The 17,191-nt window shown below is 36.7% G+C and overlaps 1 protein-coding gene across 16 annotated transcripts in view; it reads left to right on the top strand.

The window, feature by feature from the left end:
• The window catches only part of PAM (peptidylglycine alpha-amidating monooxygenase), a 138,881-nt gene that overhangs the window by 115,681 nt on the left and 6,009 nt on the right, over positions 1-17,191 (top strand). For 10 of the 16 annotated variants that reach the window (XM_083817888.1, XM_083817889.1, XM_083817892.1 and 7 more), the window contains 7 exons: positions 1,931-2,060; positions 10,179-10,295; positions 10,824-10,896; positions 11,440-11,647; positions 12,289-12,489; positions 13,522-13,664; positions 16,485-16,584. In XM_083817888.1, coding sequence (XP_083674014.1) covers positions 1,931-2,060; positions 10,179-10,295; positions 10,824-10,896; positions 11,440-11,647; positions 12,289-12,489; positions 13,522-13,664; positions 16,485-16,584 — 972 coding nt within the window. The remainder of the gene's footprint in view (positions 1-1,930; positions 2,061-10,178; positions 10,296-10,823; positions 10,897-11,439; positions 11,648-12,288; positions 12,490-13,521; positions 13,665-16,484; positions 16,585-17,191) is intronic. The other 6 variants (XM_083817902.1, XM_083817890.1, XM_083817893.1 and 3 more) reach the window with 1 other exon arrangement.

Raw genomic sequence — 17,191 nt, forward strand, 5'->3', positions numbered from 1 at the left:
TTCGTTTCTTATATTCACTGCAGGTAATGACTGTCTTAGGGTTGCATTAGCCAACAGAGTTTCTCTGTCACCTACTCATAGCTAGGCATCTAGAACTACAAAAATGAAATATCTCCTAGTCTGTGATAAGTTTTCAGCACTGTTTTTTTCTTTTCCCTGTGTAGATTGTAGAAAATAGTTTTCCCTCCACCACGTTTGCTTTTACTCCTTAGACTGCATCTCTTCCAAGTAAAAAGGAAGTGGGAGTTATGCTTACCAGAAAGCTGGGTTGCAGAGGTTGTGATGAAGCTCTTGGAGATTGTGTCCCGTTTTATTTTTCCTTTCATGAGAATAACACTTCCAGATGAAGCCTGTTGTATTCCTTGGGTAATTTGTGTTGAGAACTTGTTTCAAAGCACTGATCTTTCAGCAGTTTGTGAATGGAGATCTGTATTACATGTGGCTAGGTTGTACCCCAATGATTGGTTTTGAGGATCACAGCAAAATACACAAACTTTGGGTTGAATTGAAATTTGCAAAACTGAAAATTGCAAAAATGATGCTATCAAACACTTTGAATACTACTGGAACAGTTCCAGTTTCAGATAACTGCAAAAAACCTCTTTTCTGTTCACCTTCAGTTTGTCCATGTGTACCTACATACAAAGCTTGTACCTTAGAAATATCCGAATTATGTTGAATAAATTCACATCTGAAAGAAAGGAGTGATGGATTTTCTAACATGCAGAAAGCTTCTTAACAGGTTTTGTTTTCTTTTTTCTTTTATCAGATTTAGTAACATTTTTCTTGTGGTTGTATTTTTTATTTTGGGGAATATAGTTCGATTATCTCTCAATAATGGAAGAGCAATCCAGACCAACCTCTTTCAAATTGCATACTAAGCAGTCTGTTTGTAAGAAATTAATCCCTGTAGCCAACATCCTGCTACTTTTCCAAGTTTCAGACATCTCTGTTCATGCATTTAATCATTGTAAGTCTATTTTTAAATAAAGCAAAGATTGAAGCAAACTTCTTTTTATGTCTTATTTTAATCTTTTTTGAATCTTAATTTGCAGCTATATTTTTCTCCTTTCGTTGAGGAGTTTTACAATTTAAGACAAAAACAGAAAGTATCCATTTTTTTTAGTAGTGGTTCCCTTGCTAAATCCTGTATTTTTTGTTTAGTGTGAAAATCAGATTTGTATTATTCAAAAACTGCCCAGCACATGTTCTTAGAAAGTGCCCTAACATATAAACAGTGACAGATACTTTACCCTCCTTCATTTCTTTCATCAGATTTAGATATGTATTTCCTATTCACTCCTGTAATCTTTGGATTAGGATACAAACACTAACTAGAGCTAATTAATGTATATGTTGGGTTTAAGAAATGTCATAGGCACACTTCACAAAACTACTGTTTTATTTGTTTCTCTTTTCTGTTTATCTTGCTCTTTATCTTGCTCTCTGAGTTGTTGTTTTTTTCGTGTTAAAAGCTTTTTTGAAAAAAGTTGTGAATCAGCCACTTCAGATGTATAGATGGTCTAGTGCTTCCTATTCTTTTGTTATGCTTTTTAAATAAAATACTGATAGGTTATTATTTAAATTTGCTTGCTTATTTTGGATAGTACTTGTATATTTCTGTAATTAACCAATATTAGAAAGTATTAACAAAGGTCTGAAGTTTCTGTCATCCTACATATAGCAGGATACCAGTGTTTGTGCATGCTTTACTGTAATAAAACTATGCTTGAAATTAAATTGCAATGCATTCATGGAAATTCTGCATGCAAGAGAATGTCCATACAATCCCCAGTATTCCATTCAAAAAGCCAGTTAACCAGTTTTATGTTTTTTTGGTTTTTTTTTTTTTTTTTTTGTGGGTGTTTTATTAGTATAAATGTGCTACATTAATGTCTGCCCTTTTTTTATTGTTTGTTTCTTTGGTCAGATTTCCACATAGAAGAGGCTGTGGAGTGGCCTGGGTTAGACCTCAAGCTGGGCCAAGTTTCTGGGTTGGCTCTGGACCTTGAAAATAACTTAGTTGTCTTCCACAGAGGTGATCATGTTTGGGATGAAAAGTAAGTAGATATTTTGCAGAATGGCTTGTTAAAGGTCAATTTGGTGTATGTAGTTTGTGTATCTTCTCAAAGAAACAAAATAAATTGCAGTTCCTGTTCTGTTTAAGATTCAGCTCTTTGGCTGAAAGTGCTTTCAGGAAACTCAGAATGGAAGTGGTTACTGACATTTTCAGGACTATAGGGTTACTAGATCTTTAGACAGTAAGAATATGCCTCCAGAGAAAAATAATATTCTACATTATGTCCCCAAACTTATCCCTGCTTGTCCATGTCTTTGGCTGGACTTATAGGTCTGGGAGAATGCTGTTTTAGTAAGGTATATTAATACCTGGGTTTAAGACTTGCAAAGCTAGCTTCAGTGCTGGAAAAAAAAAAAAAAAGGATGGGAGGGTGGGGTGTAGAGCATTCATTCAAAACAGACTTTCACCATTAAAAACTAGTGTCATCACAATAAAAAAAATCTAAATTTTATTCTGGCCATTTATTATTTTAAAAACAGAACATTCCAAATATAGTCTTTATTTATATAATGTCATTATGTCTTTAAGCTTTTAAACAGTATATCTAACCATTTAGTTGCAAAAAAAAATCCCTTAAACTGCAACAGAACACTGGGAGTAATTAATACTAGTTTATAACAGAATATTACATAGTACTCTTTGTAAATGTGCTTTTTAAATCTTCTTTCTAAGTATCTGTTCATGATACTTAGAAGGCTAAACAGTACGGTGTGTTTTTTCCAACTCTTGATGAATTTATTTTAAAATATTTTCTGAAAATTAGAGGAGACAGCTTTCTCAGCCTTATAGTAAAATGATGCTTAGAGTACTCTTCTATGGAGAAAAATCAATTGTTTTTTTGGCTAAATAACATAATGTAGAAGATAAGGCAATCATTTAAGTTTCTTGTGCATGGTATCAGTGATCTCTCCAGCTCAAGTGAAGTGTAGACTATCAAACTTGAAAGGATGGCGCATGCTGCAACATGTATTACTCAATCTTCAACTAAAAGCTGGTATTGATTTGTTTTTTCTCATCCTCCTACAGATGAATATAAATTTTCTTCTTTGTGTCATTGAAGAAAGTATTGAAAAAACATTTGAAAATAAACCAGCAGCTTTGTTAATTTCTCACATCTGAAACATATCTTTTGGGGGGATTCTGACAACAGAGGTATACCCACAGCCCAGAGCACAAAACTGGAATTTGAGACCAAGCAGTATTTAGGAAGTCTACAGAGGTTAAACTTAAACTTTAAATTTGATGGATGAGCTATTAGATCGATAAGGAATTGGCTGGGTGGCCTCATCCAAAGAGTTAGTCTGTAGCTCAGTGTCCAAACTGAAACCAGTAATCAGTGGTGTCCCTCAACAGTCCATACTGAGACCAATAGTATTTAATATCTTAATTAATGACACAGGTACCCTCAGCAAGTTTGCGGTTGACACCAAACTGAGTGGTGCTGTTGACCCTTTACTGGGGAAGGGATACCATCCAGTTGTACCTGGATAGGCTTGAGAGGTGGGCCCATGTGAACCTCGTGAGGTTCAACGTGGCCAAGTGCAAGGTGCTGCACCTGGGTCAGGGCAATCAATATGGGCTGGGTGATGAAGTGATTGAGTGCAGCCCTGCAGAGAAGGACCTTGGGATACTGGTAGATGAAAAATTGGATATGAGCTGGCAATATACACTTGCAGCCCAGAAATCCAGCTGTATCCTGATGGGCTGCACCAAAAGGACTGTGGCCAGCTCTGGGCTCCCCAGCACGAGAAGGACATGGACCTGTTAGGGCAAGTCCAGAGGAAGCTGTAGGGACATTCAGAGGGCTGAAGCACCTCTCCTGTGCACAGAGGCTTAGAGAGTTGGGGTTGTTCAGCCTGGAGAAGAGAATGCTCTAGTGAGACAATATAACCATCGTCCAGTGTATAAAAGCAGTTTATAAGAAGGAGAAAGGCTTTTAACCAGAGCCTGTAGTCACAGGGCCATGGGAAGTGGTTTTAAGCTGAAAGAAGGTAGATTTAGATCAGATATTAGGTAGAAAGTTCTTACTTTGAGGGTGGCGAGGCACTGGCACAGGTTGCCCAGGGAAGCTGTGGATGCCCCAGCCCTGGAGGTGTTCACGGCCAGGCTGGATGGGGCTTTGAGCAGCCTGGTCTGGTGGGAGGTGTCCCTGCCCATGGCAGGGGGTTGGTAGGGGATGGTCTTTAAGGTCCCTTCCAAACCATTCTATGAGTCTGTGATTCTAAACAAAACAAAAACTTCTAATGGTGTGGGTGCAGAGGATCAGAGTGTGGTCTGAAATCTAGAAATTGATGTACCCAATACCTGTGCTGGGTCACGCTAAAGATTCACTTAATTCAGTCCAGTCCTGGACAACAACAGATGCTCATACTCTTGAGTATTTGAAGCCTGCAACTAAGGGACTTCCCAGAAGAAAAAAAAAAAAAAATACTACATATAACCTACATATGTTTATAATCTCTAGAGAGTTTCCCCATCAATAAATGTGCCAGGTTATTTATGGTTTTGGAATTTGGAACCCATGTAAAACCTTTATACCCTTACCAGTGAATTCTGCAGTTTGACTGTTGCACAAAGTGTGGGAAAGTCGTTGTCTTAAAACTATTGCACCTGCTACCTCATCACTCATTTTATGGTCATCGGTTTGCTTCTGCCAACAATACACTATCATTTCCAATTTATCTTCTCCTGACACTCATAATTTCTTTGTGCTTCTTTAATATCCCTATCAGTTCCCTCATTTCCAGTGAGGTATTTCCATGAGAGTCCCAGTGTATTTGGTCCCTTTTGTATCAAAATAATTCATCATTATTACTGTCATCTCTGTATCTTCTTATAGTTCTTACTTCCTAAGAGGGGGGAAAGGAAGTATGCTTCAGGGTTATGTGTTTAAAGCACCTTCTGTCTTCCATCCTTTGTTCCTTCTGAATAATGTATAACATTGTATTCACTCTTGTCTGCCACTGAGTAGTCAGCCTTGAGTTAGCACCCTAGAGCTAACACCTAAGAGACAGTTTCTTTCTCTCATTTGTTAGTTAGCACACTTCAGAAAATACTCAGGATAAGTGTTTCCATATGGTAATGGTAAAATATCACATGTTAATCTGCACGTGAGTTTAGTGTGGAGGCTCACCATATTTGCCATCACGCAGGGATTGAAGTTGGAAAAAAGTAAAACTTCCTGACTGAATATATCTATGTGTAGAGTCCTTATTCACTTAAGGATTCACTTGTTTTGTTCACAAGTGTTGTTTTATTCCTCCTCTTGTGGAACATAGTTGATCAGTTTATAGGAAATTTATTTCTCTTCTATGAAGAAAGGCTGAGAGAGCTGGGGCTGTTCAGTGTAGAGAAGGCTCTGGGATGACCTTGTGGCACATTTTCAATACTTAGAGGGGGCTTGTAAAAAGGATGGAGAGTGACTTTTTGCTCAGTCAGATAATGACAGGACAAGGGGGAATGGTTTTAAACTAAACGAGTGGAGATTTCGATTAGATGTTAGGAGGAAATTATTCACTGAGAGGGTGGTGAGGCACTGGCACAGGTTGCCCAGAGAGGCTGTGGATGCCCCATCCCTGGAGGTGTCCCAGGCCAGGCTGGATGGGGCTCTGGGCAACCTGGTCTAGTGGATAGCATCCGTGCCCATGGCAGGGGGTTAGAGCTGGATGGTCTTTGAGGTCCCTTCCAACCCTTCCAAACCTAGTGCTGTTAGGAGCCCTTAAAATAGATAAGCTAAAACTTCTGTGGGCCTGTATATAGAGTAGAGTGACTTTAAAACAATGTATGTGGAAAACATGACTGAAGCTAAATATTTGTTCCAAATCTTGTTGCACAGGAAATATGCATACTTTTGTGTGCTCAGCCAGTGAGCCTCCCTTTCAGTTTTCATTTATTTCATGCACATATGAAATAGTTTGGGGACTGTTTCATGGGCTGTGCTGAAAAAAAAAAAAAAGTGATGTATCTGTTCTTATTTTTCATTAAGAAGGAATAGAAAAAGATTATTTTGAAAGGGAATTATCATGGCTTTTATATGTAGAAGAGGGATAAGAAGTTGTCAGGCTTGTAAGTTAATGTTTATCATTAGCAGTAAATACACAAGTAACGGAGTATAATATTCCTCGGCAAAACATAAACATGAATCGAGCCTGAAAGCCCAGAATTTATTTTCTCTGTTACAGTGCTTCTGTCACAGCACAGAAACAAATTAAAAATAAAATAAAATAAAATTATCTGTGCTATTAGGCACTGTACAAATGTTTCCAATGCATTATTAATATATGCCATAAAAGCTGGATTCTCATTCAACTAAATATAGCTGGATGAATGGTCTGTGCTCCTGTAAGGCAACTTCAGTCTGCTTTAGAGAGCAAAAACAGTTACAAAATGACAAGCCCTGTAATATAGTAGCAGCTTTTCAGTGGCTCTAACATTCCTTCTGGGCATGGTTAAAAAAAAAAAAAAAAAGCTCCTTTAATGAGTCATCTTCTTTTACCACATGCTGTTGTCAGTTTTATGTCTTTCGTGCCATATGCAGTGTGTGCTATTCAAAATGTAAATGTTTATATATATATATATATATATACACGTGTATATATGAACTATTCAGCTGGCTGAGCAATGAATCAGCTGGAAGTTCTTTTGGAATTTGTGATGAAAAATGATTGACCATGTGTGCAACTTATAAAAAACATAATACAGAATATATAATGCATTCTTGAACATCTGTTATTGCATTCTTAACAAGCTAGGTAGGTTAATTTAGGCTGAGCACGATGCCACAGTGGTGATGGATTGTTGATTGAGAGTAGAGCTCAGGGTTGTACTTTCAAGGTTTATGAGATCAGGTGGCCTGTCTAGATTTTAATATGAAACACACCAGAAGAAAATCAGATGTAGCAATAAATTATTTGCATTAGTGTAAAGTGGCCAGCTGAAGTAGAAAAACAGCTATGAAATTGTATTGGAGCTTGAAATTAGAAGTTGTGACAGATGCAGCATGTTTCAGTTGTCCTTTAACATGAAACTGCAGAACCTCTTAGAAAGCCATGCTGAGAGCAGAGTAATATGACATATAACAGTAAGGTTTTAATTCTTTTCTTGGTCTGCTTTTGCTTCTTTTAAGCTAGCAGGAGTCAGCATAGTCTGTGTCCTCATTTATCAAATGAAACGAAGCACAGAGTAGCTTGGAAAATGTTCATAAGCCCTGGAAAGGAAAGAATGACTCTGTAGCATACTAGTCTTACTGCTAGAAAAGGATATTTATCAGGGAGAAGACACATGAAAGATCAGTCCCATAACCTCATTTCAAAGTTCACTAGGCTTCCTTTGCTGAAAATACCATGCAATCTCATACTTATGCTGAAAGTACTCGGTTCCCTGCAGAGGTGGGTAGTTGTTAACAGGAAATGCTTAGAAGTCTGGACAGGACAGTTACTACGATCAGGAATAATAATAAGGAAAAACAATCAGTTTTAAAGCTGTCTACCTAATCAGTTCTGCAGAGAGATAGAATCTTGTCTTCTTCTTGTTGTTGCCGTTGCTGTTTCTGTACGATAGCTACCCTCACTAAGATTCTCATCTGTGATTAGCTATGCTGATTAATAATAATAGTCTTTACAGAGCTTGAGCCTAGAAAGGTTTTCACCCATATCCATTAACATAAGGTAAACTAAAACATTTTTAGCAAAGATAAATAGCTAGCAAGCAAGCATTCATCATGCAGCTGTGGAAAGGAGAAAAATCATCCATGTGTTGGAATAAAATACTTGACCCCAAGCCCAGTTATTTGCATGCATACATAAAGGTGTACCATAAGCCAAGCACCTCAGAAACTTCTGTTCTGCTGCCAAACATTCGTTCAGTCTGTCCAGCTTTGGTCTTCTGGTTGTGGTCATCTGTACCTTAGGAGTATTAGATTCCTGGGCCCCTGTCATTTACTGAAATCAAGCATTGTGGGTTGGGGCTTTTTTATTTTTTAATTTTGTGGGAGCTTTTGTTATTGGCTCCTTTGTTCGTTTGGTTTTGTTTTTAAAGAAAATGCTCAAAAAGAAGAGAACTTGCCTTAGAATATAACTTTCAATAATGATAAAAACCAAAATCTACTGGGCCATCATTAAATAAGCAAATAAATATCAGTAGGGCATTGTGTGCCAGTAGTCTTACCCTTGTTAGCTACGTGCGAGCAATATGCCCACCCCACCAAGAAAGCCAACGTTATTCTTGGCTGCACTAGGCAGAGTACTGCCTGCAGATCGAGAGGGGTGAGGTGGCCCTTCTCCTCCACGCAGTGCTGGTGAGGCCACACCTGGCGTACTGTGCATGATGGTGATGAAGGGACTGGAGTACCTCTCCTGTGAGGAGGGGCTGCGACAGTTCAGCCTGGAGGAGGCTCAGCCATTGATGTGTACAAACACCTGAAGGGAGGGTGCAGAGAGGATGGAGACAGGCTCTTTTCAGTGGTGCCCTGTGCCAGGACAAAAGGCAGTGGGCACAGACAGGAACACAGGTTACCTCTGAACATCAGGAGCACTGCCTTGCTGTATGGGTGACTGCGCAGTGGCACAGGCTGCCCAGAGAGCCTGGGGCTCTCCCTCCTTGGAGATCTTCAGAAGCCATTTGGACATGGTCCTGGGCAACCTGCTGGTCCTGTGGGAGCAGGGGGTATCACCAGATGACCTCCAGAGGTCCCTGCCAATGTCAGCTATTCTGTGTGTCTCGTTGTAGCATCACAGCAGAGTGTTCAGGGGGGCTCAGTAGAGAGATTTAGTAACGCCTTGTGCATAACCATTCACAGTGAAAAGGGTATATTGATTACTGTCAGAGGTTGAAGAAGTAGGCACAGATAGTTACCATATATAAAGATAATATCTAAACACTATTTCTAATTGTAGCCTATGGAGAAATTAGAACACATTCTCTCAGACTCTTCTGGTTATATATGAAACTAGTAGTGCCTTTCCGCATTGAAAATTCTAGACATATAAATATTTAATGTTATGGAGAGGCTGGGCTACCAGCACTGTACCATATAAAGTTTTAATAGCTTTATTCATAGCCTGGTCTGTGACTATAAAGCATGTTCCTGTTTACCAAGTTGCATCAGTCATAGCTGGATTTATCTTAGGGGGATTAATAAACAGCTTTAAAAATATACGACAGGAGGGAAGAGTATGTCATGCGTTCATGTGTTTTTTGTCCATAATCAAATACCCTTTTCTAACATTTAGGCTTAAATTTTGTTCAAAATGTTTTATGTGCTCTATTCACCTTCACTGAAGGCTGAACACATTTCAACAGGTTACAGTAATAGCCAGCTTCTCTGTATGGGTACAGATGACTAATCTTCTATCCTTCATTAAGTGCATGATAATTTTACATCTGGCAAGTGTCTTCTAGAAGGTTAAGCAATGCTCGTTCTTTATGTCTGAATTATACAATAACATGTTTAAATGTTTTTATTAATATATTCCATGTACCTTGAAAATTATATGTGGAGTTGTGGGGTTAAGAGAAACACATCTCATATCCTATAGTCTCCTGCAAGGGCACTCTGGAAAGGATAAGTACCTTAAGATCTGAATGTTACAGTAGCAGGTTCTGGCAAAATAACAAATTATGTTTGAAAAGAAAACAAACAACATAAAAGCACGAACACAGCCTACCTTAGTACAAAGTATACAAGTTCATATAGGTAATTATGCCCTGGTGATTAGCTATGTTAAGCTAAATTGTTTGATTTCCCACCTCAAATTTGCCACAGCAAATAAAAAAGCAACAACTAAAAAATATATATATTTGTTTGCTTGCTTGCTTTAGGATTGTCTTAATTATTGCTGTGTTGATTTGGTACTCCTTTAGTTAGGAAGTCATAACCTCAGTAGGAAATGCAGACATCCCAACATTAGAACTCTTACGATCATACAATATTACAAGGCTTATTTAAAAACAAAACAAAACAAAAGGTGCTAGTAACCCACACTGGAATTAAACTGGAATTAACTGGAATTAAATATAAAACCTGTCTTTGAGTTGCATGTGTAGTGGTCATCATTGGACTGTTCTAATGCTGTCTTTGTATTACAATATTTTTGTGTAGTTCTTTTGACAGCAAATTTGTTTATCAGCAAAGAGGACTTGGACCAATTGAACAGAACACAATTCTTGTCCTGAATCCAAGTACTGCAAAACTGCTGCATTCCACAGGCAAAAGTCTGTAAGTTTTTTGTTTTTCTTTTTTTTTTGTTGTTGTTTTTATTAATAAAAATATTAGCATTTCTGCATATTTTAGCCTCAAAAGTCACCAACCCATTTTCACATATCTGGTTTGTATTACATTATGTGATCTTGTGTTTATTTGAACAACAAAAAAAAAAAAAAGCCCAGCAAATAATAATTATAATCATTTCCAACTTTACTACATCTATTTTCTGGTAATTCGTATAATTTCATCTACCAGCCAGATTAACAGAAATGCAGAGCTGAAGACTATTGTATATTTTCTTTAAAGATACCAAATGTTAGCCTGAGTGAGAAAGCAGAGATCAAGTGAATTCTGGATTTGAGACACTCTTGTCAAGGAAATTCTTTAGTTACAGTGTATATATTTTGTGAAGTATTAACAGGTTGTTAATTTTTGAGCATTTCTTGATCTGTAGATAAAAAATGAAATCTTTAGATCTAATTTATATCATTCTTCCTGAAAGATGTCTCTAATTTGCTTCTTCCACATTTGTGCTTGCAGATTTTATTTACCACATGGTTTGAGTATAGATAAGAATGGTAACTACTGGGTCACTGACGTAGCTCTCCATCAGGTATGCTTTTGAACCCTTAACACAAGGACCTTAGTGTTGTGCCATTTTTGTTGTGCCATTCTAGAGATTTATGTAAACTTACGATTATGATGTAAACTATTTATGTAGGCTTGTTAAGACAAACATTAAGAATACACCTATGGAAATTGACCCCTATAGCCTTCATGGAATATAGTTGTGTAGAATAATTTGAGCAAAGTATTCAGAACTAAAAGTACCTGTTTTAAAATAGTGATTCTTTTGAAAGAGAGCAGATTTTTCTGCTACATCTTTGCTTATCAATTTTCCTATGCACTCAAGCTCAGAATATGAAACTAATTTGTTTGCTGTAATCATAGGAAATTATATTTTATGCAGAAATTTCCCACAATCAGAATGGTTATAAAACTGGTAATAGATGTCATAGTCAAGATATTAAGGTTGTGTTTAGTGTATGCATTTATTTTATACAGAGTAATAGATATCCTTTTCATAGGCAGACATCCGTCTTATATTTCACCCTCCATAATTGAAACCTCTTATCTTTCGCTATTGATTTAAAAGGTTTTCAAACTGGGAGCAGATGCGAAAGAACCACTACTGACCCTAGGAGTAGCTTTGCAACCAGGCAGTGACAAAAATCATTTCTGTCAACCAACTGATGTGGCTGTGGATCCAATCACCGGCAGCGTTTATGTATCTGACGGTTACTGTAACAGCCGAATCATCCAGTTCTCTCCGAACGGATTGTACATCATGCAGTGGGGAGAAGGTCAGAGCTCACTGATACTCTGCTATCATGAATTCATGTTATCATCAGCTGTGAGATTGTCGATACTGTTATTAGTGTGATTTATAAACGTCTATTACAGTAATACTATGAAGGCCCCAGTTCAATTTTGCCCTTCTTATTAAATTCCAGATTTTTCTCTAATGTTTATACAGCTAGTTGTAGTGGGTATTTATATATTCTCTAAAAAAAATAAAAAATAAGAGTCTGTTAGCATGCATTCAGCACAAGTATCAGCACGTCCTTTCTTAGCAATAAAATATTTAGATTTTCAAAAGTAATAATTTTTTTTCTAAAAGTGTGGTCAAATGGTATAAGCCTTTATCGTTTTTCTTAGATTTATGTCATGATCCCATCTATTTTAGGTTTTGTGAATAATTACATTTCTCTCTGACTCAAATTTATGTTATCAGGGATTATGCTATTGTAGAGAAATAGCTCATTCACAAATTCAAGTTTTACAAAGATAAAGCAAAAGTCTACAATAGTTTACCTAAATGAGTAAAACTGTTAGGAGAAGAACAAAAACTTTTCTCAATATTATGCTGCATTATGTGAAATGCTGCTATTTCTAAGCAGAACTTTGTGTACTTTAACACGAATGTGTACATTTTGTGTTGCAGAGACTTCTTTAGGCAGAGCCAGACCTGGACAGTTTCGTATCCCCCACAGCTTAGCCCTGATCCCTGACTTCAGTCAGCTCTGTGTTGCAGACAGGGAAAACGGTCGAATTCAGTGTTTCAGATTAGGAACTGGGGAGTTCGTAAGAGAGATCAAGCACAAATCATTTGGAAGAGAGTTGTTTGCAGTTTCATATGCTCCAGGTAATATTTTTCTTTCCTGTTCTTCAGATTTCAAGTAGTTCTTTAATGCCAGTATGTCACTGTGTACAATGTCATTTCATAAAGAGTGCTATCATGTATCTTTAGCCAGATGTTTATTCTTTTTCAAAGTAATGCTGACGTAATGGAAAATTTTAGAACTGTCCTATTTTCCTGTTTGCAGTGGGGGGCATGAGAGAAGCTTGCATATAATCTCTACTCCTGAGAAATGACTGATTAGACACTCTAAATGTAATGTCAACAAGCAGATTATATTGTTTGCTTCCTAGTGACGGCACAGTCCATAATTAGTAATAATGTTTTAAAATATTCATTTCAAGCTCCATTGAAGAGACCAAACTAAAGAGCTTCCAAGCCATCAAGTGTTGAGTTTCTAAAAATATAAAATCTGAAAGCAAACAGTTTTTATTTAGAAGTTGTGTAGTTTATTATCAAAATCTGATCATTAATACAATTACTCTATTAAGGGTTGTAGTCAGATTTTTAATACCAATACCGAAGGTAGTGAGAACGTCAAGATCTTGATGAGGAATTTTGGAATGTCAGTCTCCTGACTCTGTAGTTGATATCAAATTTAATATCAAGGTAATCTCTGTTGCATTTGCCTAGAATTTAAGAAATGGTGTAAAAGTTAGGATACTCAGTATTTGTAGCCCACTGCTGTCTCTGACAGCAGGAGATGCATTGTAGGGAGAGCGAGCAAGTCTGACTCCATTTTGTAGTCCACTCCTCTCCTGCTTCCCATGCACCCACAACCAGTTTATTTAAGACTGTTAGGAAGTAGCTTCTGACCATTTCTTTATAGCATCTCTCTATAGACTGGTTGTCTGCAATTTTTCCCTGTGATACCTTAGTTAACTTTCCTATTGTCATTTAGTTTCCTGTTGAGTTACCTCTGTCTCTGTCAGTCACTCTCATTTTCTCAGACAGCTTTTTACATCAATACAATTACTATTGACCTGCACCGTAGTTTTCAAGGTGTGGGTTGTTAAAGGAAATCCAATGTTGTTGCAGGTGGTCTCCTCTTCGCAGTTAATGGAATGCCTTACCCTGGAGAAGCAGAACCAGCGCAAGGATTTGTGATGAACTTCTCTACTGGAGAAATAATTGACACTTTCATTCCACTTAGAAAGGTGGAGTATTGCACAGAGTGCCTGGTGTGTATAATTATGTATAGGAGATTGTTGGTAACATTCTACTTCTCCAACTTTTATATACAACTATTGCAGGAAATTAGGTATTTTAAAATGTATGGTATTCAAAGGAATACTTCGTAATACAAACTTAGTGAAGATGCTAGAATTTCAGGTCTTAATTATACCACCTTTGAGATGATCCCTAGAGATGCCACCTTTAGTTAGGATAAGTTCGCTTTATTACTGGCAGATAGTTATTAAAAGCTAATTTAAAAGAAGCATAAAGGTCCAGAAATATTTATAGAATTAGATACTACTGTCCATTACATGTACAAAAAAGTGTTTTCCTAAGCAGGAAAAAAACTCAACCGTATGGTTACATCTGTTATTTGCAGAAGATTAATTTGAGGGCTAGATGTTATTTAAAGTGTTGTGCAAAATGAAGTTTAAAAATGTTTATTAAAAAAATATATAGATTGTCCTAGACAAAAGAATGACTCCCATTTCTGGGTAGCACATATACTCAATGATTTGCAGTCCGGTTTTAAGGGGTACTACAGAAAGATATTTCTTTTTGAGTATAGCAAATAGCTGTGCTGCCTACAAACTGACAAAAACTGACAGTGGGTTTATCGTCATTTTGAGATTCAGTGGGGATTAGATAATGTTAACTGTCTGTGCACAGTTACAGATCCTTGTAGATCTGTAGATCCTTGCTGTATTAAATTTTGACTCCAGACAGTAGAGAAGGTGTACAGTTTCATAAGGTGATCCAAGATCAGTCTTTAAACCAGGAATAGCTTGAGACAAGATAAATGAAAGTACTCCAATTTCAAACTTATTACTTTTAAATTGTTTTTCATGTTTTTATGGAATACTATACATACAAGTAAAATATGCACTTTTTTTCCATGATTCGGAAAAAAAAACACCTTATAAGAAAGATCATGAAAAACAAAACTTAAGTAATGAAAGTCTGTCTCATTTATTAATGTTTTGGAAGGATGACTATTGAAATGTTTAGCTAGTATATAACACCTGTATGTCTACGTCACTTCCATCCTATTTGGTTCACAAACAATTTCTCACATAAAGAAACATAGTTTGGGGTTACAGGGATTATTTTCTTTTATTATTATTATTTTCAGTTTTGATGTTGGTTGTGGGTTTTTTTGGTTTGGTGGTTTGTATTTGATTGTTTGTTTTATCAGTAAACAATTCTTTGTGTTAATGGTGTATAAAGGATGCACTATTCAGTCCTGAGATCTGAAATAGACCACTTACCAGAACTTACCCTGATAAGGTAGTTCACAATACTCAGTTTTCCAGTCTACTCACGAAAAGGAAAAATTCTTAATATAATAGCCGTACTTGCTGAAATGATGGATCTGGAAGTGTTAAGAATCTTGTTTTAGGGAGGAATCTGTAGCTCTCTATATCTAGACTAAGATAGTACATCCTCAGTATTTAGGCCAGAACAACACATGTTAACTACAAAGATACTGCCTTATCCCAGGTTTTTATTCCAGGTTCTTTGGTTTCTCAGTGCTGGGAAAGTGAACTGCCCTTTACTCTTGAAACTTTTTTCTGGGAACAGTAAAAATAGTTGGGAAGAGACATGTCTTCCAAACAGAGTCAGATGATTTTTTGTTCTTCTCTTCATTGTACTAATTTTAAGTTGCAGATGGATTAGGTGCTGCTGTGGAATGTGCTTGTCATGTGACAGCTTATTGCTTCTCATCGAAGTTCCTCAATTACTCTGTAGGTATCAAGGACAATAACTCAGGTCAAGAAATAAATGTGAATTCTAAAGACATGTGAGAAGACTGTTCTCGATAAACTAAAGGCAACATGGCCAAACTTATTATCTTTTACTGTGTTTGCCCACCTTTTATTTTAGCTTCTTCTCTCCAATAGATGCTTGTGTTACACACTTGTCTCTAGATTTTGCGATTATAACTGAGAGCCTATTAATATTTTAAGATAGCATAATAAATGTATAATAATAAGCAATGTCATCATTTAAAAGTAATTCAAAATAATAATTCAAATATTTTATGTATTTTGATATTTCTCCTGATCTGTCATACACAATCTGCCCTACAAAAATTGCAATGTATTTTTTCTGTTAAATTCTGGTGTTTCAATCATTACACTCCTAGCTAGCAAAATAGGATCCTCTGTTCACCTGTTCCAAATGTTAAATTTGTAAACAATAATACACTGGCATAGCATACCAACGTGCTTCCTTGATAAAAAAGAACAAGTTAGCTCAGACCTTTGCTAGATTTGGTGGAGAATGAGTGGTCTAGTGTCAGTGCTTACAGCTACTCTTGGAGTACATGCATTGTACATCACTATGTAGTATATAGTATGTACACTAGGTACATCAGTGTACTGATGGAATATGTACATACTTGTGTGCTGCATCTGGAGAATCTGTGCTCAACAACATTTAAGTTGCTTACTTTGCTTAAAAGATGAGAAATGAAAGCTTACAATGGGTGTAGCCACATGATACTATCTCAAAAAGTTCACCTTTAGTAATGTACATTTCAATCAAATATTAATTTTCTCAACATGATAGTAACTTACCACTATGTATGTGCACTATGCATCTTATATTTCACAGGATAAAATTAAATGTAAGAACATAAATATGAATTGTTTAGCATGAGTGTATCTGATAATCTCCAAGATATTATCCCTTGAGAAGGCAAACATACAATGGAAATGTAATTCCTCTTCCCTTCACTCACATTAGACCTGCTGTTTTTTCCAGGACTGGATATGACAATGTGTAGACAGCTAAGAGTAATCTGTCACTCCTTTTCTTCACAGAGGTTTGAGATGCCGCATGATGTAGTTGCTTCAGAAGACAAAACAGTATTTGTTGGAGATGTTCATGCCAGAACAGTGTGGAAGTTTGCATCCACAGAAAGTATGTTCTTTTTGTTCTTAATGCCACAACTTCACATTTTGTATCTTGAGATCAGTGTCACTTATCTGGTACTGGTTTAAAGACAATGATTTAAGTACAGAACAACTGCAGAAGTTGTTTGAAGTGATCATTCTTCAGCATTACTCTGTCAAAGGAGAGTCCAGGGTGTGTGAGCTGATTTTTCATAGGAGGAGGAATCCAAATGCATTTGCCTTATGGTAGATTTGTACCTCATTGTATAAGTATATGCTTAAAAGTATGAGTTTTTTTGCATTTTAGGTCTTTCAATGCGTCATTTGCTGACAAGTTCACTGCTTCCTTTGAAGTTATCATATCAGAAACTGTCAGGGGCTGAAATATAAACACAAGTCAGTTTTAAACTTCTTTTAATTTCTTCGGGAATATTTATCATTAGAAAATTAATCTAGTATAATTTGAAGCCCTATTCCTATCAAAGGGAAACACTCCCCAGTTTTAATCCACTAACCCCCAAGCCAAACAGCCTGACTTGTGGGAGAGGAACCTGATGAGTCAGGCATCAGTTTAGTAGGATTCAGAGAGAGGAATAAAAAGAATAAGAATATGTAAGGATTTACAAATATACTTC

Source organism: Anser anser (assembly GCF_964211835.1).
Source record: "Anser anser genome assembly, chromosome: Z".
Classification (NCBI taxonomy): domain Eukaryota; kingdom Metazoa; phylum Chordata; class Aves; order Anseriformes; family Anatidae; genus Anser; species Anser anser.